The sequence below is a fragment of the Petaurus breviceps genome, unplaced genomic scaffold, assembly GCF_028583685.1.
Source record: "Petaurus breviceps papuanus isolate PSGF00001 unplaced genomic scaffold, PetGlider_PUasm1.0 154, whole genome shotgun sequence".
NCBI classification, from domain to species: domain Eukaryota; kingdom Metazoa; phylum Chordata; class Mammalia; order Diprotodontia; family Petauridae; genus Petaurus; species Petaurus breviceps.
This window is the reverse complement of record NW_027185715.1, coordinates 8,247,012-8,269,402: the sequence shown is the minus strand read 5'-3', so window position 1 is coordinate 8,269,402 and position 22,391 is coordinate 8,247,012. Positions and strand designations below refer to the sequence as shown.

The following is a 22,391-nucleotide window of genomic DNA, read 5'->3' as shown; positions in this document are numbered from 1 at the left end:
TGTGCAGAACTTTCATCTTCCCTCCAAAGGTGGTAAAGACTAAAAACAGCACGTTCAAGAAGGGCTTAGATAAATACATGGACAACAGAGACATAACAGAACATTAAGATAAGTTTTAGTGTTATACAGGGTTCTATTTTCAGGGGAGAGGGGAGGAAAAATAGAAGAAAAAAATTTAAACGATATTTTATTATAGATTTAAAAGGAATAAAAATTGTATATTACAGATTTGCAGTTTCACTTGCAACTTTTTTTATTATACTATGTTATGGAAATACTTGTTTTATTCTATAAATAAAAAACCAAATAAATAAAAAATTAAAAAACAACAGCAGCTATCAAAACCATTTAATGTTGACTAAAAAAAAATTGATCAGACAAGGAAGAATCAGAAATTATGGAACTCAAGATTCTAATTTTCCATAAACCTGAAAACATAAATTACTAAGAAAGAAGACCTTTTTTGATAAGTACCTCTGAGAAACTGGATAGAATAACAATAATGGCTAACGTTTATGTATCTGTGGGTCAGGCACTGACTGTGCTAAGTACTTTACAATTCCTATCTCATTTGACCCTCACAACAAGCTATTATCATTATCCCCATTTTACATCTGAGGAGTATGGGGTTATCCAGAGTTACACAGCTAATAGGTGTCTGAAGTAACATTTGAACTCACTGAAGTAATATTTGAATTCCTGACTCCAGGCCCAGCACTTTATTCACTTTCCCACCTAGCAGCTGCATGGTGGGCTTAGAACACTAACATCTTAAATCATTGTCACAATAAATTCTAAATGGATGTGACCTAGAATTAAAAAATCATACTACAAAAAATTAGAAGATAAGCAGATTATAAACCTTTTAAAGTTATGGATAGGAGATAGATTCTTAAGACAAACAAAGGGGAGCAGCCAGGTAGCACAGCGAGTAAGAGCACCGGCTCCAGTGTTGGGATGACCTGGGGATCGAATCCCGGGCTCAGACACTTAGCACCCACCCAGAAACACCTAGCCGTGTAACCTTGAGCAAGTTACTTAACCCCAATTGCTTAGGGGCGGCCAGGTGGCTCAGCGAGTAAGATAACCAGCTCCAGTGTTGGGATGACCTGGGGATCAAATCTGGGCTCGGATACTCAGCACCACACCCAGAAATAACTGGCCGTGTAACCTTGAGCAAGTTACTTAACCCCGATTGCTTATAAAGAAAAAAAAAAAAGACAGAGTTCAACAATTTTGATTATATTATTACATTTCTACCAACTCACCCTACCTTAGAGATGCTGTTTTATAATACACTTTGAGGTCTAGAAGTTCTATTCTTCCTCAATTTCTATCCTTTTTCATTATTTCTTTTCAAATTCTAAGTGTTTTGCCCTTCAAATGAATTTCATTATTTTTATTAAGTTCTGTATTCTTTTGTGAAATGTAAAATAAGACAGTCAGCTCTTATTGTCAGATTAATCTTCCTTTTTAAAACACAGCTGCAATAATTCTATCAAATTTTAATATACAATATACATGCTGTAAGGTGTCTTGATAGTCTGGCTGGCATAGCATCAAAATTATAAATTACCTTTGGTACTACTGTTATACTTATTAATGTTGGCACAGCCCACCAATGATCACTGAATATTCCTCCAAATATTTAAGTTATTCTTTATTTCATTAAGGAGTATTTTGTAACTGAATCTATAGAAGTACTGAGTGTGCTTTTGTAGATGGACACCTAAATATTTTATTCTAAAACATCTAGTAGTTCTAAAAATGAATTTGATTTTTGTTGGTTCATTCTGCAGTCTCGTGGATGCTATTGTCTTAATAGGTTTCTTTGATTCTTTAGACTTTTGCTAACTCAACTATCATGTTGTCAGTAAACAGTAAGTGTTATTGCCTCTTTGCCTATTATTTATATACTTTTTAGACTTTTAATTTCCTTCTCTCTGCTATTGCTAGCATTTCTAGAACTATATCAAATAATAACAGGTGAATAGGCAGACACCTGCGATCCTAACGTTTATTAAACTCTATGATAACTGTCTGCCAGAGGCTTTAAGCCTTCACTGTTCCATCCACCTTGATTTATCCTTAAGTATAGAAATGCCATTAATAAAATTTAATGGCAATAAAAATGTGCACTTCTAAAAAAGCAACATTAATATCCCTTGAGTGTTGACTTACATGGACAGCTGTCTACCTTGCCAATCCCTACTCCTAGCTGATTATTCATAATGATACACCATAACAGAACCAGTTAGGAAGAGTAACAGTACAAACAAAATTGACACTGACAAATTTGTCAGTTGTTTATCTCTACCATGGACCATAGCAGGCATTTTGTACTTTATCATCATGTATTTGGCAGTCTGATTCGACAAATATTTCTTAAGCAGCTCTTGTTGTATTGCTGTTGTGGCACTATGCTGCAATGGGGGAAGGGAGATAAGATATAGGCCTTGCCTTTATGGAATTTACATTTTAGAAGGGGAAAATGATTCTCTCTATATATAACAGATGTGGAACTGCAAAGGAACTTAAAAGTCATCTGGTCAAAATCCCTCAACTGTAGTTGAGCAAACTACAGCCCTAGAGAATTATCAAAGCCAGGATTTGAACTTCAATGCTACAACCACAAGTCCATGCTCTCCCAGTGCACCATAAGGCATGCACTGACTGCATGGGGTACATAAATGTGAGATCACCCCTATTTTACAGCCAGGAAACAGGTACTTCCCTGAAAACACACTGACACTGAGTCAGAGTCAGGACTTGAACCTTGGTCATCAGTCTTGTGGCCTTTTCAATTTCCTGTGCTGCTGACCCAATACACCAAATTGCTGGTATATAAACTGATGTGGAAAATCAGTGCTCTCTTCTCTAAACTTAAGAGAGCAAAAAAGCAACAGTTTGTAGTAAACACAGTAAGTTATAAAATTCTAACTTTTTTAGCTTGCTTTCAAATTTGAATTTGAAATAAGCTAATTAGTCTAAAAGGAAATCTGGGACTATGAAATGATCAAGCAACATTAAATCCATGGGACATTTAAGCTATCTTTAAAGTGATGACTATATCAGATCATGATCGAAGAGAGACAACATCTTAAAAACTGAGGAGATGCAACATCTTAAAAATTGAGGACAGGTGACAGCCTTAAAAAAAAAATAGAGCAGGAATTCCCCAGAGCTGGGAAGATATAGAAAAAGTCCTTCGCTGACTCCTCCTAGCTAGTCACCCTTTTGGTTCACAGCACTGTGATGAGGCTCACAAGTCATAAGGCTCTGAATATGTAAATATCTTAATTAACAACTGTATTAAGTATACTTCTTGTTGGTCAAATTAAGTCATGACAGCTGGATACCAAATGGAAAAAATGCACGCAAAATAAATCTCCATAGCCCTGAGCTTTGTTCATAAAGATTGATGGCATTGTCGCTTAGATTCTATGAGTCCAAATTGAAAACAGCACTAAAAATGTTAATATTTGGCACAGGAAAGGCTTCTTCCTACTCTAAATCATATGATCCTAATTACTTCCCATATTTACATTTTTACCAGGCTTTTGTGTCCTTGAAATTTTATTGATATTCTATTACCTAAGCATATTTTACCTATTTAACAGTTTAAAAAAAAAAAAAAATAAGTCATCAGAGTATGAAACATTCCAATAAGATTCAGAATTTGAAAGAGTAGTCTGAACTTCATTATGTTGACATAGTGACTAAGCAGCTAGGTCGAGGACATTCATGTTCCAGACTATGCTGAGCACAGCCAAAAGGTATGACTGGCAAGGGGCAACTGAGAAAGGCTTGTCTGCCAGACTCCACAAGGGCTACAGTAGATGCCATGAGAATCTAGTCTGTGCTTTGCCATACCATGCTAGTCAGAGCCTAAATGGTTATTCATGGAGATCAGCAGCCGGGAGAAAAAGGCTTCTTGCAGGGCCAAAAAAGACATAAGGTTTTTACATATGCAATCAAATCAAACTCTTCTAGTGTAACAAAAAGCAGGACGGGCCCTCATCTCTTCTACATACTATTCCCCTTTCCATCCTGGTCTACTGCTCTCACTTGAGAATTCTGCCAAGGCTTGGCAAGAAAGAAATGAACTTAGCTTATTTTCTGGAGGTATTTTGATCCAAATCAGGTAGGAACGAAGAGGAAAATTTGGGGAAAGAAAGGTTTGTGAGTCACGCTTCAGTGAGAATTGATAAGACTCTTTTCCGTGGCATCGTTTGTTGTTAAATTTCCTCAGTGAGGAGAGAAAGATGCAAAATAAGACTGCTAATTTTTATGGTCAGATTAATCTTCCTAAAATACGGTTTCTATCATGAAATAGAATTAAAAAAAATTAATAGTACTTGTTATGGTCTTCTGAAAAACTTTGCATTAACCACATGATGGAAATATGGTCCCAAACTATACCTCCTAACTTATCTGCATGAGCCACTTTCTGGTCCCCAAAGCTGCTACTGCCTTCTCCTGCGAGGTTACTTTATATCTGGTCCTGTATGTTTAAATCTTACAATGTCTGTGCTTGCTGTCTAGTAAACTATAAGCTCCTCAAGAGCAGAGACTGTTTCTTCTTTCTCTTTATAAATAGTAGGTTCTTAATAAATGCTTGCTGGTGGATTAGTAACTGACTGACCTATCAGGCCCCCAAGACTTTTGCTTTCTTGTCTGCATGTCTCTGCTTGGCACATAATTCACATTTGTAAAGCACTTCCCTACAGTCTCAGTTTATGTAAATCCTCTGAAGGCACAGCTTAAGTCCTACCCTCACAATCCTAGGCAATATATCTGTCCTCTTTAACAGCTAATAGTGCCAAAAATACTGTTAACACACAAACTTCACAAAACTTAAGTGAAAACTAGGTTTATTAAAAGAGAAATGGAACATGCATATGGAACCCAAAGAGTTCACAATCTATACGTAAATTTGCATACTTATGACAGCAGGACAAAGGAGGGAGGAAATGCCACCTATCTCCACATAAAAGGGGCATGGCATAGAAGGGGGAAAGGAACAATAAAGGTGGGAAAAGGACAAAATCCCTCCTGAAGGAGGAGCAAGGAGATGCCAAAAGCCACTTTTTTTCCGCCTGGCAGCTGCTAGACCATGAAGATATCATGGTCTCCTTATCTACAAAGGTACAGCTGCACAAGCCTAGTGCACACTGTCTGGGACACACAGGGAGTCCAGTTTGGAATGCAAACAGCCCATTATGTCAGTGCATGTGGGGGGTATACTTCATCCTTGACACATTCAGGGCCTCCTGTATCTTCTGCGTCTAGTGCTTCTGGACAATATGGCAAGTCAAAAAGACAAGTTCAGGGGTCCCCTTTAACATTCCTTAACAATACATAGTAGGAACTCAGTAAATGCTTTGGGGAATTAATGTGCCTTGTACATGGATTAGACATGTGATTTTATTGACATAAGGATAAACTTCGATAAAGACTTTTCTACCAATATGCAATCCCTTGCACTTAGCAGGTGTTAATTTAACTTAATTGATGAACTGAGTGAATTTCTATGAATATAATTCATTTCTCCCTCACAGTCATAAATATTGTAGTTTCTCATTCCTACCCCTCCAGAATTCAAAAACACAAAATCTGCCAGAGTAAAAAGTCAAGGAGAAAATAGCATAGCAAAAAGGGACAAGGTGGGTTAACACTAGTAAGATGAGTAAGGGATAGAGGTAGAAAAAAAGGGATGGAGCCCTTTAACTATGGTGCAGAGTACTATATACCTTTACCTTTAAAGATATAGAATTGTATTAGAAACCATTCCTGAGAATAGTGTGATGAACTAAAATAAAAAATAAAATTCTGAATAATCATTCTCTCCACCAATATCCTTTGCTATAAGCCAAAGTCTATTACTTAAACATTCTCCAACTTTTTAGATTTGCCATTTTTTGGTAGGGTAAGAGATTCTGTGAAGTGGCTACCTCTACTTGCTTACAACTGAAAAACAACAAAACAGCAATCAAGCAATCGTGTGGAGTTCTGGTCTAGCAGACCCTTAACAGTGGTCTCTCTTAAAGACTTATTGAAAAAACCTAATACATTTTGGGGTGATTTACATTATGGATCAGTCTGCAGAACTTCTATGTAGAGGATATTTCAGATACCCCCACAAAACTATGGAGCACACTGGAATATCACACTTTGTGGAGTTATTTCTAAAGTTCCAAATAACACAATCCTTGGGAGTACCATAAAACGAAAGAAACAAAATTATGGAACCACAACTGAATTTCAACTTTCTTCCTTCTCGTATAATCACTCAAAAACTCTTATACAGCATATATTCCATAAATGATAAATCACAGTTAAAAAAGACTTTCCTAACGATATTGATGAAAATAAGCCTCAATAATAATTTTCATAAAATTTTAATAAGTAATTGCCTATATAAAGTTGGAACGACAAAACTGTAAAGGACATCTTTCAAGAATAATAATAAGTAATGAGAGTTCCACATTCACTATTCTTTGAACTGGAGGTACTAGTTTTCAAGTAAGCTAATGTATAAGACATGCTTTTGGTAAACTCTAAAGCTTAAATGTTCTTCATCATCATGTCTAATACTTAAGAGGAAAAAAAAAAAGACAGCTATGTGGATGACTAGATAAGAGTATTGGATTTAAGAATAAGTTAGACTTTAGTCTGAATATGACCAAAAGACACTTACTCATTAGTCATGTGACTTTGGCCAAGTTACTTAATATCCCTCAACCTCAGTTTCCTTGCCTGTAAAATGGGGGCAATAAAAAAATGAAGGTTATTAAACAACAAAGTTTAAAATTTCTGTGGGCAATTTAGTTTAGATAGAATTTTAAAAAGCAGAGACCTACAGTCCCATCAACTGCCTAAATGGACACTTAAACGTGACATCCTATAGGACATTTCACATTCAGCATGTCAAATGAGGAATTTCCTTTTTCCACATACCTTTCATTCTTCCAAAACTCCACCATCCTTCTAGTCACCCAGGTTAAAGTCTCTGTGTGAGCATCTACTCTTCATTCTCACCTCACATATCCAATCAGTTGCCAAATCCTGTCCTTTCTACATCTACATCTTTTGTATACAATCCCCTTTTCTTCACTCATGTTGCCATCACCCTGGTACAGACTCATAACCTTTAGCCAGGATCAGCAGAAAAGCCTCCTAAATGGTATCCCTTCTTCAAGTCTCCTTAATTCAATCCATTTTCTACACTGCCACTAACATGAATTCCCTAAAGGACAGGCCCATGCCAATCTTCACTTCCTCCCCCTATTCAATAAGGTATACTGTAGAGTTGGGGAACCTGTGGCCTTGGGGTCCTCAAGTGCAGCCCTTGGACTAAATTCAGTCCAAGAGCCACACTTGAAGACCTGGAGGACTGCATGTGGCTGTGATGCTTAATCTACATTTATTCTAGACAAATGACAAACTAAAAAAAAAAAGCCCTGACTTGTAGCAATGGCTGATTTCTGAAGTATAAATGCTCACCCTGAAAATTTAATAATTAGCTCTCAGTAAAATGGTTAGAGCTGGCTCCAGAACAACCCTGTCTGTATTCTTAATGCTTAGCACAGCGTCTAGAACATAGGCAAGAATTAATAAATGCTTGTTTATTGGCTAACCTGGGGTGGAATAGTCTTAGGATGTGGATATAGCGTTTTTTGTATATGAGATGTGTAACATTTGAGTGTTTGTAACTTGTTCAATACCAATATATTTTAGCCACCATTCTTCCCTAACATTATACCAAATATGCTATCACTACAGTGTTTTTCATAATTTTCTATTAGTCAATTTAAACCCATGCTACAATTCTACATGTGATAATAATATATAATTAATCCTACATAACTTTAAATTTCTTCCCTCCTAAAATTATTTTTCTGAATAATTAATACTTAATCTATAGCTTATCAAAAGAATAAAAGGTCATAAATATACTAAGTACTTGGTACAGAATAGGATTAAAAGATTTAGAGTTGGGACCCAGCGATGATCTCATTTTACAGCTGAGGAAATGAAGTGACTTGCCCCAAATCACATAGATCACAACCGTCAGAATTTAAATTCAGTTTTCTTTTTTATGCCAAATCTAACAGCCTTTCCACTGCCTTCTCTAATCCTTATTAAAACACTAAGATCACAAATAAATGACTAAAATTTTAATTAAAAGGCTTACTTCTTTCTTGCCTAGAGTTTTTACCTGAATGAAAGGAAAAATGAGAAGTTATGGAAATAATTTCTGCTATCTATTCCTTTCACAGACAGAAGAGAGTACACTGGAGTCTTCTTATCTACATTTTGCCTGAAGGAGGTGCTGATGAAGAAGTATGGCCCCATGAAGAGATGCAGAGAAACTACTGTTAAAACAATGTTTCTCCCATACAGACAACAGACTCAATTTTACTTCTTTCCCAACACTGTTTCAGTGTTGTAAATCTTAAAGTGCTATATAAATGAGATTTATTACTAACATGAAGCTGATAAAAATGAAAAATATGAAAGGAATCTGTAGTGTATAACACTACTGCCCTAAAAGACACAGACAGAAGTCAAGTAGAGGGTGGGAAAGGGAGTGATAGAATGACATAACTAAGTCTTTTCAACTTAATAAAACCAGGAAAGTTTGGTGGAGGATACAAAGGGTATTATATTTTTAAATTTCAATAAGGTGCTGAGTGTTCCCAATATTAAAATATATCAAAACTCCTGGGAAAAGACCTAAAAGAGAAAAGCATATTTTCAACAACAAAAATAGGTAAGAAATTTTCTGAACAATGAGTCTATTCATTTAAGGGTCCACCAACTACTACTTCATTTATCCCTTGTACCTTTTAAAAGTGCTAAGTAGGAAATGGGAGCCCAGCAGAAAGCATTTATAATATTACTCTTGATAACTTTGTCCACCAGTCTATATTATTCAGCATCTACTAAGTTCTCCTCACCAGTAGAATTCTGAGTATTTGAACATAATATATTCTTGCATCAGGTAAAGCCAAACTATAAGAAACCTCACTATTAAAAATCAATCAACTTAGTTGACTGATGAAACAAATCATTCTAACAATAATCTTCTTCGGTTCGATTTTTTAAAGGTGAGGTAAGTACAAGACCTAGAGCCGCCAGCAGTAAGTTCAAGGTAATTATACCACCTCCTGTGAACCAGTCTCCATCTATATTGCTGTCATTTCCACCAAGGATTTTTTTTGAGTCTCCCAAAATCCAGACCTGTTCATCCTTTAAATTCCTCTATGAAGTTTCAGTCTTTGAAAATAAATCTTGTACTAGACCATGAAGTAGAAACACTTATGATTTCAACATAAAAACTGTCCCTACAATTAATATAATCTGCTTTGAGATTCATGTTCCTCTACCTCTCAGATAAGATTACTCACAAAACTGAGTACAATATTATACTCTAGATGGATTTAGGCTCTGCATATTAACTCCTTCTGCTTTTTTTTAACCACATCTTCAGACAAGGTCTTCACCAGGCTCCAGGAAGCTCATTACTGGGATAACCTCATCATCTTATAAAAATCATCAGTTTTGATACCCCACCTCTTCACTACCCTTGGACTCTCTGATTGGAGGGGGGAGTGAGGATGGATTCCAAACCTTTATTTAAGGAGAGATCCCAGCTCAGATATCTCCTTGTGTTTCTCACCGGGCTGTATTACTTTGGAACTTATCTCCCATCCCCTTTCAGTTTCTGTTTTTGTCTTCCTTCTTAGATTGTAAATTCTTTGAGGAAAGGAACTGCCTTTCTCTTTTCATATTTGTATCTCTAAGCTCTCAGCGCAGTGCCTGACACATAGTAAACACTTCATAAATGTTTACTAACTACTGAATTAATAACTTTTAAAAACATTGTATTCTAAATAGCTTTTGTTGGTTAAGGCAAGGTATGGTACACATAAAGGGAGGGAGACCAGAAGAAAGTTGAAAACATGTCATACATAAATAGAGACTGAAGGAACTGAGGATATTTAGCAAAAGATAAAATGAACACGATAACTGTCTTAAGGACTATCGATGTGAAATGGCTGGATTAGACTGATTTGCTTATGCCTAGAAGGTAGAATTAAGACCAACGGATAATGTCTATCTAGATGAAGATTTCATCTTCATATAAGGAAAAACTTCCTGATATCAGCTGTACAAAAGCAAAATCGGCTGCTTGACTATGTAATGAATTTTCTCTGCATAGCGACAAGTGAAGGCTGGATAGTTAACTACTGGGGATACTGGAGAAAAGAATCCGATTTTAAGTATTAGACTAGATGAATTCTAACAGCTGCTTCCACTTCAAGATTCTGATTCTACAATGACACCAAAAATGGAAAACCGATACAGAAAATTTTATCTTATTTAGTTTGAACAGACAACCAAAGCAATCTAAGCTAATAAATTTATTTTTCATCCCATTTGAAGATAACTAATCAAATGAGATATCTGTATAGCACTCAGAACAGTGCCTGGTACACTGGTAGGTACTGTGGTAAGTGGTAGGTAAATGTTTGTTCCCTTTCCCCCCTAGCTAGAACCTGGATTTTTTTTCCTAGACTAATTTACCAGCTTAGATGTACTAAAATTGGGATGGAACAAAAAAATCTAAACTATTCTTAGTTTTAGTCATTTTCAGGGGGTCTGATGATTTTTATATTATCTGTCCTTGACTTGTTTTCCTGGTAAGTGAGAGATTATACCTTCCATTTTCTTCTGTAATTTCAATTTTTTATTTGGTTTTATTTCTTGATCTGTGATAAGAGTAACTGTTTTCTATCTGTCCCATTCTAATTTTCAGGGAGTTCAATTCCTGGGTAAAGTTTATTACTCTTTGTTCTAAGCTATTAGTCCCCTTTGCCATTCTTTCTCCCCTAGGTGTTTTTTTAAAACAATTTATTTTGTATCCCTTTCTTTTCTTTCAGGTACTTTTGTAGTCCTGCAGATAAGGACATTTTTTTTTTCTCAAACCATTCTCTCAAGTTCTTATTTTTTCATGGTGTTTACCCGTAACTCTAGCTTCAGTTTCTGCACTGGGGATTTGTGCTTAGGTCAGATTATGCTCCCTCCCGTATCCTTCTTTTTGCTTTTTGGAGGGGGGAAGGTAGGGCAATTGGGGTTGAGTGACTTTTTCAAGGTCACAGGGCTGTGTGTGTGTGTGTGTGTGTGTTATGGTGTTTATGTCTGAGGTTAAATTTGAATTCAGGTCCTCCTGACTCCAGGGCCAGTGCTCTATTCACTGCACCACCTAGCCACCAAGAGTAGGGGCCCTACCATCTGAAGGGATTCTTAGGTTTTTGCTCAGTGTCCTAATATCTCAGACTTCAGTGTCTGGGCCTTGGTTTTTTCACTGTCTTCTTGCACATTCCTGTACCTTGAGATGGCTCTATCTCTTGATATGATCCTGACAGATCCCATCTAACAAGGTGTTATTGACTGTGCTGGCAGCAGGCCTCCAATCACTCAGGTACTTTGCTTCCTAAATCCTACCCTGGTCTTTTTTCCTTCTGTGACCCCAGAAGGATGCCTAGGTCCTGTGCTGGATGTACTCGACACTGGTCTGCCCTTAATCTCTTGCAGTGGCTCAAGTGCAGGTTGGCTTGGCCTTGTTTCTGGGATAGGGCTGCTTATAATGCATTTTACATTTCACATATGCTGGTTTGTCTGCCCTCTGAACTTCCAGATGATTCTGGCAGACCTTTTATGTGGCCCTAGATTGGATGGAGAAGCTTACACCTGTTATTCTTAGGATTTCTTAATTATTGTTCCTTCTAGAGCACTTTACCGTGATAGCTTTACTATGGAGTATATGGGGGATCTAAGCTCCTCTAGGTCCTAATACAATATAATCTTCTTACAACACCATATTTTGGTTTTAAATTTTCATTAAGAAAAAGTTAGTTTTTCTTTTGTCAAGTTTTTACTTCTAAAATGGGAAATTATTTTCAGTGGTTCAAAGAAAAACAGCTCCATAACTCTGACTGAAGAATAACAATAACAAACAGACTACTTAAATATAGAAGGCTTAAGGTGATGGTAGGGAATGAGGCTGGATTGTGTTTAGCACCATATAATAAAATTTTAGAATATCTTCCCATAAGCTTGAGAAGTAGTAACATATTAAATTTAATGGTACATTATAAAGTTCATTCTGTTACTATCTGGAAATAGAAACCACATTAAAAATAACTGTCATACAACATATTGCAAATTCTTTTGTATTGTTTTTTGAGCAGACAATAAAAAAGGATAAGAGTACAACACCAAAGATAGATAAAGATTAAAAACAGGAAAAAAAAAACCAACCCCTTATACTATACCAGGATATATGAATTTACCAATATTTCCCTAACATTAAAAAAGGTACAATTTATATTAACTTAAGCACTTTGTATACATATTCACCCATAAGAATCCATAAGTCATTCATCCATCAATTCTTTGAAGATTCATTAAGTGAAAGGCATGTGGTAGGTATTTAAGGGATAAAAATATAAGGTACCAATTTAAGGACTTTTTAGTCTAGGTAGAGGAGATAACACACAAAAACACTAAGTTGTAAACAATTCAAGGCAGTAGTAGTACTAAGTGGCACAAATAGATGATAAAAATCAATTTTAGAACCAAGAACATCAAAATATGAATTTAAAAGCTACCTGTTCAAGTACAAGAGTATTGGTACCTCTCTTTGACACTTCAGTCTGCTTAGTGTAATAATTTCTGCTCAAGAACACTAGAGAGAAGGTATGATTGTGGTAGCACTTTTCAAAATAGGACAAGATGGGGTGGGATCAAGGTACATGTAGAGGTAGTTTTGAGTATACCAAAAGGCTCTGTTCTGGGCCCTATTCTAGATGTATATATCTAGCCCTAGTTTCCTGAGCTGCACAAAATAGGAGGTGGCAATAATCCAGAGTTAGGTATTAGCAGGATGTGAGCATTAACAGAATAGAATTTGGTGACTGAAGGACAATGCAGAGCGGAAATGGTTAGCTAGAGATTGATATTGGGAAAGGGAAGACAGTGAGGTTGGAGTAGGGATGATGACTTGGAAGTCTTATTCCCTAACTAGATATAAGCTTCTTAAGGACAAGACTTCTGCCTTATTTATCTTCATATCCTTTTCACTATAAAGTGTGAAGTACTTAAAAATATTCATTGAATGAAAAATCACCCTGACAGACTTTATATTAACTGTGCAAAAAGGGTCACAAAACATAGGTGGGTATTTTCTGGTTGAGGTAAGCAAAACACATTTAAAAAAAAATGATTTTAGAGGAATCAGGGTTAAATTATTAATGACTGTGACTAGCTCTTCCCAAAAGATCCTGAAGTTTTCTAAAACTTTTATTTTTCTATTGCTTTATTGGGCAGAAATGATCATTTAATGCAAGAACAAAAATAATGATTTACTTAATAGTTTATTCTAAGTATGAGATTATATAGAGAAATATAATAGAAAAAACCCAGAATTTGGAGTCAGAAGACCTGGATTAGAACCCTCATTGCCTGTGTGACCCTGGATATGTCACTACACTTACATTGAGCTTCAATTCACTCATCTGTAAAATGAGAAGGATTAGATCTGAGGACCTTTAATGTCACTTCTGGCTCTAAATCCATGATACAGCAATCTAAAAACCTTATATTTATAATCACTGAGTACTTGAATGCACTTTCCAATTAACTGTTTCCCTGTTCTTTGAAATCCTCAAAATAGTAGTTTTTTTATATTTCACAGAACTACACATTTTTTAGAGCTGAAAGGGACTAAAGATGTCATCTAGGCTAACACCTAGGGGAAGAAAAAAACCTGATTCCTGGAGAGATTAATTTTATTTTTAAAACACTTGTCATTTCTCATGGATATCCGAGGCTTTGTGAGTTAAGGTTTTAGGAAAGTTTTAATTTTTCCCTTTCTCTACGATTGCTGTGTCAGCGAAAATTAGAGACAGCTTTAACTTTATATTTTTATAAAAGCCCTTTAAATGGGTTAAATTTAACCAGAAATTCTCTAAACTAGACTATACCATCATTATCCAACCATACCAGTTTAACTAGGAAGTTTCTAGATATGACCAACATTTCTGGGTGCCAAAATTATCGATTTTGGAATGGTCACAAAGAAATGTTGAAGCAAAACATGAAGTCCTATTTCTCCTGCAAAAGCTGAAATAATCAAAAACAACTACATATTCAACCTTTATTTAAAAAGTTTTCAAGAGTTAGCTATGAAAATTGAAATCTTCACATAATTACCAACATTATTACCATTGCCAAATAAATGAATTTAACTGGAAGTAAATTATATAAATTTAGTCTACTAGCTTTCTTACTTCAGCCGACCTACATTCAGAATATGATTCATCCTTATTAGAAAATGTACATAACAGAACATATTTCTAAGAGACTTCTGCCCCCAGTGAGAAAAACTCACCAGCTGTACAGAGTTGGCCAATCTGTTTGAAGGTATTTTAGTGTCCGGCACTCTTAAAAGTATATCACCGCCTTTTGTGTTTCAGAATAATTTCATAGTTCAGGGAGAAAAAAACCCTAACTCTATCTACAAAGTAATTACAAAGCTTTTTAGAAAGGAAAATATATAAAATTCCATATATTAAGATGTTCAGTATTGCATTCTGTAATAATAATAACAAATCTTGGTTACTGTTCAACTTTGACCTATTTCTGTTAACGAAAATCCAATTCTATGAAAGTTACTTCTGTAAATAACTTTCAAGAACATTATATTTAAATGAAATTAGTTTTATAATCTGAATGATTTCATAACTATTTACTATTTAACATACTTAAAATAATTTGTTTTGAGATACTTAAAACACTCAACTTACATACCCTTATCTGAGTTCACTTTTGTTTAAAAATTACCTTGCGTGCTATTGGTTCCTGACCCTCCATCAATGTGTACCAGCTGACAAGTTTATTCCAGCCTTCAGTTGGCAATAGGATATAATCCAATTCATCAATAAGATGTTCCTTAAGAGACTGAGCATCACCATCTGTGAGAGAAAAGTTACTCTTTAATACATAAAAGATGTGACAGTAGTCATTTCAATATTTTTAGAATATACATTTCAAAATATAAATACAATCTTATTCTCTGTTTATATTTCTGATATAGTAGTTTTAAATACAATAAATTTCCAAATGCATACAAAAAATGGCACATATGAAACTAGATATTAACTAGAAAATTATGAAATCTAAATGAGGACGGTTAGCTGAATTAATGTTTTAAGAATTAACTGCTTAAAAATACATAAAAATTTATTCTAAACTATTAAAAGGAAATTTTATTACATACATAAATATATACAATATACATATGTGTGTATGTATGTATGTATTCAGCAGGCAAAAAACATGATTTCTGTAAACAAATTAAAGATGGATAGCCCATATTCAATCTTCACCATTTGACAGTTGCAAATGGCCCTCCCATGACCTAGATCCCTCCTTCAAGGTCTGAGGTTAAGGTGTTAATTATAATAATGACATAGTTAAAATACTTTATATACATTATCAGATTTAAATTCCACTCTCAAACTTCCTGTTGGAATGGAATTTCAAAGGTGGACCATCCCAGGAATATAATGCTAAATTAAGTAGCTATAACTGGAAATGCTTATTTTATTTCAAGTTCAGAATAAAATAAATTTAAAAAAAAAAGTAGTTGTGGTAATACTAAATTCTGACTATTCCAAGAGGTAACAAAGAGTTCCTATTAAGAAGAATACTTTCAAGGTGATCTGGTCACATCCCATGCATAGTTATATTTTTGTTTCAATAAGGTTTCTTTTAAAAGATACAGTATTTAGTAAATTCACAAATTTTGAAGAAAAAAACACAGTGCTAATGTAATTATATTATATTAGCCTTTTGCTGGAAATCAATTGGTTCTATACTTCTGTATTTAAAATTCAAGTTCAAATAACGTTCCAAAACACAGTTACCTAATATGATGAGAACTCTAGGATCTAGCAGCCCAAGAAAAAACAGAGGACTCTAATATTTTTTGGCTAAAAAGCTAACAGTCTAAATCAACGAACACAGTACTTAAAAAGTAGGGCCAAAGAATAATAATTATAATACAATTTGCTACCATGTAAAATTACACTACCATGCAAACAGAATTTGCTCCCATAATTAAAATGTGCTGCCATGCAAATAAATAAAATAAAGGTCTTTCTGGATTTTAAAAAATATCCTACTAGTTGTATTCAGGTTTTCCATCACATTAATGTACCACAAGTTATTCCTCTGCTATTGGCCATTTACTTCTCTCTATATTTTTATAATTATAAAATAAAACTGTAATAAAAGTCTTCTGAATACATAACTACTTTCCTTCTTTTTGATAATACCCTCAGGAAAATTTTCTAACAATGAAATTAACATATTTGTAGGTATGATGATTTTTGTAATTCTTAATGTGTATTGCCAGAATGTTATCAAAAAGTTGCCATTCGTTTGCACATTCTACCAGCAATTAATGAGTTGACCTGTTTTGCTGAAACTTCACTGCTTTTAATTATTTTTGCCAATTTTAGGGGTATGAGGTGGAACTGCCAACACTGCTTTATTCTGAATCTCTCCTGATGATCAGTCAGATTTGGCATGTTCTTAGATGATTATTAATGATTTGTTTTCTTCTTTTGAAAATCTTCTGCCTGTATCCTTTCAATTATTTATCCACTGTAGGACTTGCTTTTGCAAAATCTAAATATGTCCTTATGTATTTAGATACCCTTTTTACCCTGTCATTGTCACTGCTAAACAGTTTATTAAGAATTTACATTATGAATGAATTACATTTTTTTAAACTACATAATCCTTTTTTTCCATGAAGGAAAGGCATACAAGAAAGAAACCTAGAAATATAAAGTTTTTTTGTGACATTTCCTGTGTTCCAGATGGCCAAGTACCCCAACAATGAATGGAAACCAGTAGAAGTATTTCTATTTTAAGTGTAACAGAATCACATGTAGTTGTCAACATCAAGACCCCTCAAAACAGATGATCAACTCAGTGATCTCCTCATTTCTCAGCTGGCTGCACTCCTCTGAGGCTTCTCAAAAGAAGCCACCATGTCCAAAGCAGCTTAAGATCTGGGAAACCTCCTCACCTTTCCAGATCCCACGGGTCTGAGTGCTTTCCATCATCACCATCCCCAGTTGGGCTTACAGGGTGGAGCCCCGAGCTCACTCATTTAAGGAGGGAGCTCAGTTCAGAACACTGCCTCATTTCTCACCTGGCTATACTGCTCTGGACCTTCCTGGACTTTTTCAAGGGCCACAGGTACCTTCCCCTTCTCACTTCCTTTTGTGGGTTGTCTACTCTCATTGAATTGTAAGCTTCTTGAGAGCAGGGACTGTCTTTTTTTTCATATTTATATCCCCAGTGATTTAGCACAGAGCCTGGCACATAGTAAATGCTCCATAAATGTTCACTAAGTGATTCATCTGTTTGTAAAACACCTGCTAGTTGACTCATATGCTCTTTTTTCTCCTCCCTCACAAAAGTGCTATCAAGAGGTAGGCATTAGAAATGTGGGCACCATGGGAGGAAGAAGTATAGAAGATCAAGACCACAAATACTGACTCCCCCCCCCAAATGTCACCTGTCTAGAAGCAAAAGAGATGAGGAGCAGTATGGTTACACTCATCCTAAAGTGGAAATTTTTTTTTTTTTTGCTTTTTGGGGGGCAATTGGGGTTAAGTGACTTGCCCAAAGTCACACATCTAGTAAGTGTATCAAATGTCTGAGGCCAGATTTGAACTCAGGTCCCCCTGACTGCAGGGCCAGTGCTCTATTCACTGTGCCACTTAGCCGCCCTGAAAAAAAATTTTTTTAAGCTATTTCCCATTTAATATTTAAAACAGAGAAAACAACAAAAAATCCCATTTTACACAACTACTTACTTCATTTAATTTAGGAAATATTCATGCCCTAAAGCAACAAAATAAGTTACTCCAAATTTATAAATAGGTTTGAAGGGAGAAAAATAAGGCAGGATTAATTTTAGCCCATAATACTCAAATGACTACTTCATAAATTACATATCCTTATGACATATGAATTCTACATTATATGCCCATAAAACAGTTTCCAACGCACTATATTCTAAAAGGTGTCAGTTTGCAACTTGGAATTCATTTCCCCATAGAAATAATGTCATAAAAATGGTGGTCAGGTGGCTTACAGTATCGTATAAATGTCCACTTTAAACCCTTAATGTATCTGAAGCACGCTAAGAATATTAGAGAATATTCTAACTACAGTATGTAACAATGTCTCTATAGGAAGAAACATTCAGAGATTCAATATGGCATATAAAAACCTAACCTCCTCTTACAGTGGAGGATCAGGGATTTCTCATCAAAGGGTCTCTAGTCCAGCTAGATAATGGGGAGGAAGATGGCCCTCAAGCAACTTGTGATAGCTACCATTGGCTGGGAAATGGCTGGGCAAAGCTGTTCGAGAGGCAGGGGAAAGCATGAGTACATAGAAGATTGCAGGGAGGAGATGGCTGGAGCTTATGCTGGTATTATTCTCAGGAATAAAACTTGTTGGTTTTAGCTGCTTCCCTGGTCATCTTTTTCTCCTTTCTTCTGCTGACCTCAAGTACTGGCCTAAGGCTTTCCTTTACACTACCTTCCCACTTACTGAGAAGGGGGAAAAGGGAATAAGTGAGCATTTATATGCTTCTGAATCACTATAAATAAGCATTTATTTATCTGATAAATGCCGTTATTGCTATTATTATTTAACACCTATTATGTACCAGGTGCTGCACAAAACACTTTACAAATATTATTTCAGTGATCCTCACATCAACCCTGCAAAGTGGATGCTATTATTATCACCCTCATTTTACAGTTGAGGAAACTGAGGCAAACAGGTTTTAAATGACTTACCAAGGATGGACAACACTGGTCGTGTCTGAGGATGAGCTGGACTTAGTACAGCAGATAGGGGACTGGAGCAGGAGTCAGGAAGACTTAGGTTTAAATTCTGCTATGATATTTATTAGCTGCGTGACCACGGGCAAGTCACAACATCAGAGTCTCAGTTTCTTCCTCTGTAAAATGAGGGCAATTATATCTATGGTTCCTACCTCTTGGGGTTATGAGGCTCAAACAAGATAAAGTTTATAGTCCTTTAAGAACTCTAATGTGGCAAGTAAATTTTGTTTCAGACCATGGCTTCTCTCTTTCTAAGCATTTAAAAAAAAAAACAGTCTCAAAGCTTTCACCAGATCCCTAAATTAAGCAGCCAGACATTTAAAAATGCCCACTACTAAATTGTTCTTTTTTGTCTTTTTCACATAGACCGTCGAGGAGAAGCCACAGAAGGCATAGGGGGCTCTCTGGGTGTGGTTTCTCCTGACTCTCTGTCCATGAAGTAGGAAGCAATGATGCATTTGGAATTATTATCTCTCCAACTCTTAGCTCAATTTTCTGGTGCCCTGTCACCCCAAGTCACCCACTGTCTCCTTTGGGTGTGCCATTTTCAAACACAGTTTATCTTGATACATGCTGATTCCCCTGTTAGAATGTAAACTCATGGAGGGCAGGGATTGTTTTTCTTTTGTCTTTGCTTAGGACAACACCAGGTGCACACAAAAGCATTTAAGAATTCCTTACTGATAAATAATCTAAGCAAATCATTCAACCTCCCTGAACTGATTCAGCTCTCTTCATCTGTAAAATGAGGGTAATAACTTATTATATTCTTCCTCATGAAGACGTTAAAAAGAAATCATCTTTTAAAGTTTTTTAATGCTACAGAAATGTGAATTTTTAATTATGCAAATGACTAAAATTCATCACATTTCAGGAAAAATAAACAAACTTAGGCTGTCCTCAACAGTGCACCCCAGAAGCTAGGATGAGGGTCTGAGATAAAAAGATGTAGGGAGCAGAGGGGTAAGAATACCATAGTGGGGCTTAGGATGAGGGTGTGGAGGAGGGAGAACAGCTAATGGAAGCACAAGTTCACACGATAGGGACAAAAGAGGACTAACAGGCGAGTCACACAGGATTACACTGTCTTTTTTCAACACATATCTAACCCTTGAATGGAACTGGCCCTGGTATAGTAGATGTGAGGAAAAGGTGAGGGCTGGTATCCTAGGTTAGGAGGAAAGAGAGGTAACCCTAAGCTCTCAGCTCCAAGGGAAAGAATTCCTGTAGCCAAAGGGCTGAGATGGTGGTATTTTTATGTGAGGGACACATATAAGTCAGGTATACTTAAACTGGGAACTCAAAATAAGCTCTTATCTTTTCAAAATTTATATTTTCTACATTTTTTCAATATTAATAAAGTTAAATACTTATATTCTTTCAAAATGAGATATTAACTTGATCATAAATGAACAAAAATAATCAGTGATGCAGAATACTTTGGCATATCAGGTCAATATATGAAATCTATAATGTAAATAAATGTCTAATTCATTAATTCATTTAACATACTGACAACCTTACTTAAGGAAGACAATAATAAATAACCTTTAAGGAGTCCAGAATTATCAATGGGACCAGGGTACACATTTTGATCTCCCATCTGGTATTTGTCCCAACTGTCAAACCCAACATATTTTTTCCACTGTTTGAACCAACGACTATCCACTAAATACCTAGAAAAGAAAAGAAAAGAAAAAAAATGTTAAAGAAAACCAATTTAAAACAAAAAATCATTCTCCTGGAAATATAGGAGCACTCAAAAAACATCCCCCCACCCTTTCCTTCATAAATTCTTAACAATCTCAAAGGACTACTGAAAATTATGGTGAAGCACCAAGTTATTAGGAGGAGAAAAGCACTATCTAAGCATAAAGTATTATTACTGAAAGACTCCAAATGACTACTATTTAGAGGGAGAAGGACTGAGTCATAATTCTTTTGTAACCCTCCCCAGTAGCATCTAGTGCAGTGTTAACAATATAGCAGGTATTCCATAAAGAGCTGCTGAAATCCATTAATCAACATAAGTAATAATTTGAACATGGCTGGTGGTTATTTTGTTGTTTTGGCAAACAGTAAATTCCCCCTACCAAAACCTACTCTACAACTTAGTCTCCGACAGTCACCTGGGGCACAGGGTTATTGACCCAATTGTTACGCAGCCAGTATGAGTCAAAGGGCAATACTAGAAAACAGGTCTTCCTCACTTTAAAGCTGGCACTCTATTCACTGCTCCAAGCAGTAAATTATGATAACCAAATATTGAATACATTTCTAAAAAATGCCTGATCATGTTTAAAGGCAAATCGTGACTAAAAAAAAAAGACATGAAGCAACAAAAAAATTTATTAACAGAATATATTTTGTAAATTATCTTAAACTTAAGAGAAATCGGTGTCATTTCTTTGCCTGTAATAAAGCCCCAATGGAATAATCTAGTTTTGCCTCAGACATTCATACTTTGTCTTAGCAGTATTTTATCTATATTTGACTTGGAAATGTCATGTCTGACTCTTTGTAACCCCATTTTAGAGTTTTCTTGCCAAAGATACTGGAATGGTTTATTATTTTGTTCTCAAGCTCATTTTACTGATAAGGGAACTAAGGTCAACAGGATTAAGAGACTTGCCCAGGGTCACACGGCTAAGTATCTGAGACCAGATTTGAACTCATAAAAACGAATCTCCTGATTCCATGCCCAGTGATCTATCCCCTACACCACCTAGCTACTGAGGTGGTAACATGTTTTTATAAAGATACTCAAGTTTCATCACTTACCCTGTTGTTATTCTAGAAATGTGATGGGCAGCTTGGTGCTGCAGCAGAAAGAGTGCTAGAGGTCTGGAGTCAAGCAGATTCATCTTTATGAGTTCAAACTGGGCCTCAGACACTTACTGCCCATCTGATCTTGGGCAAGTCGCTTAACCCTGTTGACCTCAGTTTCCTCTGTAAAAAGAGCTGAAGGAAGAAATGGCAAACTACTCCAGTATCTTTGCCAAGAAAACCCTAAATAGGATAATGAAGAGTTGAACATGACGGAAGAAAAATAATAGAATTGTAGCTATTCATGTTTCAAACAAGAGACAGAAGTCGCAGTCTGTACCTAGAATAAAATTATATACAGTTCTATTAACTATACCTAAAGAAAAATTTGAGAGCTGGAGAAAAAGGACTGAAAGAGGTAAATAAAATGATCAAGTAGCTTCTTTCTCAACATGGAGAGGGATATATAATAAAAACCCTTAAGGAATCATCCATTTGGAAAGATGAAGGCAGAGACAGGACTGGAATGAACTCAGATAAGTTCAAGTATATTAGAGAGTACACCTTAAAACTTAGAAGAAATCCACATCCAGAGAAAGAACTATGGAGTCTGAA

General features: G+C 35.7%; 1 protein-coding gene across 3 annotated transcripts in view; it reads right to left on the bottom strand.

The window, feature by feature from the left end:
• Window positions 1-22,391, bottom strand: part of USP15 (ubiquitin specific peptidase 15) — a 165,144-nt gene that overhangs the window by 106,489 nt on the left and 36,264 nt on the right. For all 3 annotated transcript variants that reach the window (XM_069080639.1, XM_069080673.1, XM_069080669.1), the window contains exons 2-3: window positions 20,559-20,686; window positions 14,914-15,044 (exon numbers count right to left, since the gene is read on the bottom strand). In XM_069080639.1, the coding sequence (XP_068936740.1) occupies window positions 14,914-15,044; window positions 20,559-20,686 (259 nt within the window). The remainder of the gene's footprint in view (window positions 1-14,913; window positions 15,045-20,558; window positions 20,687-22,391) is intronic.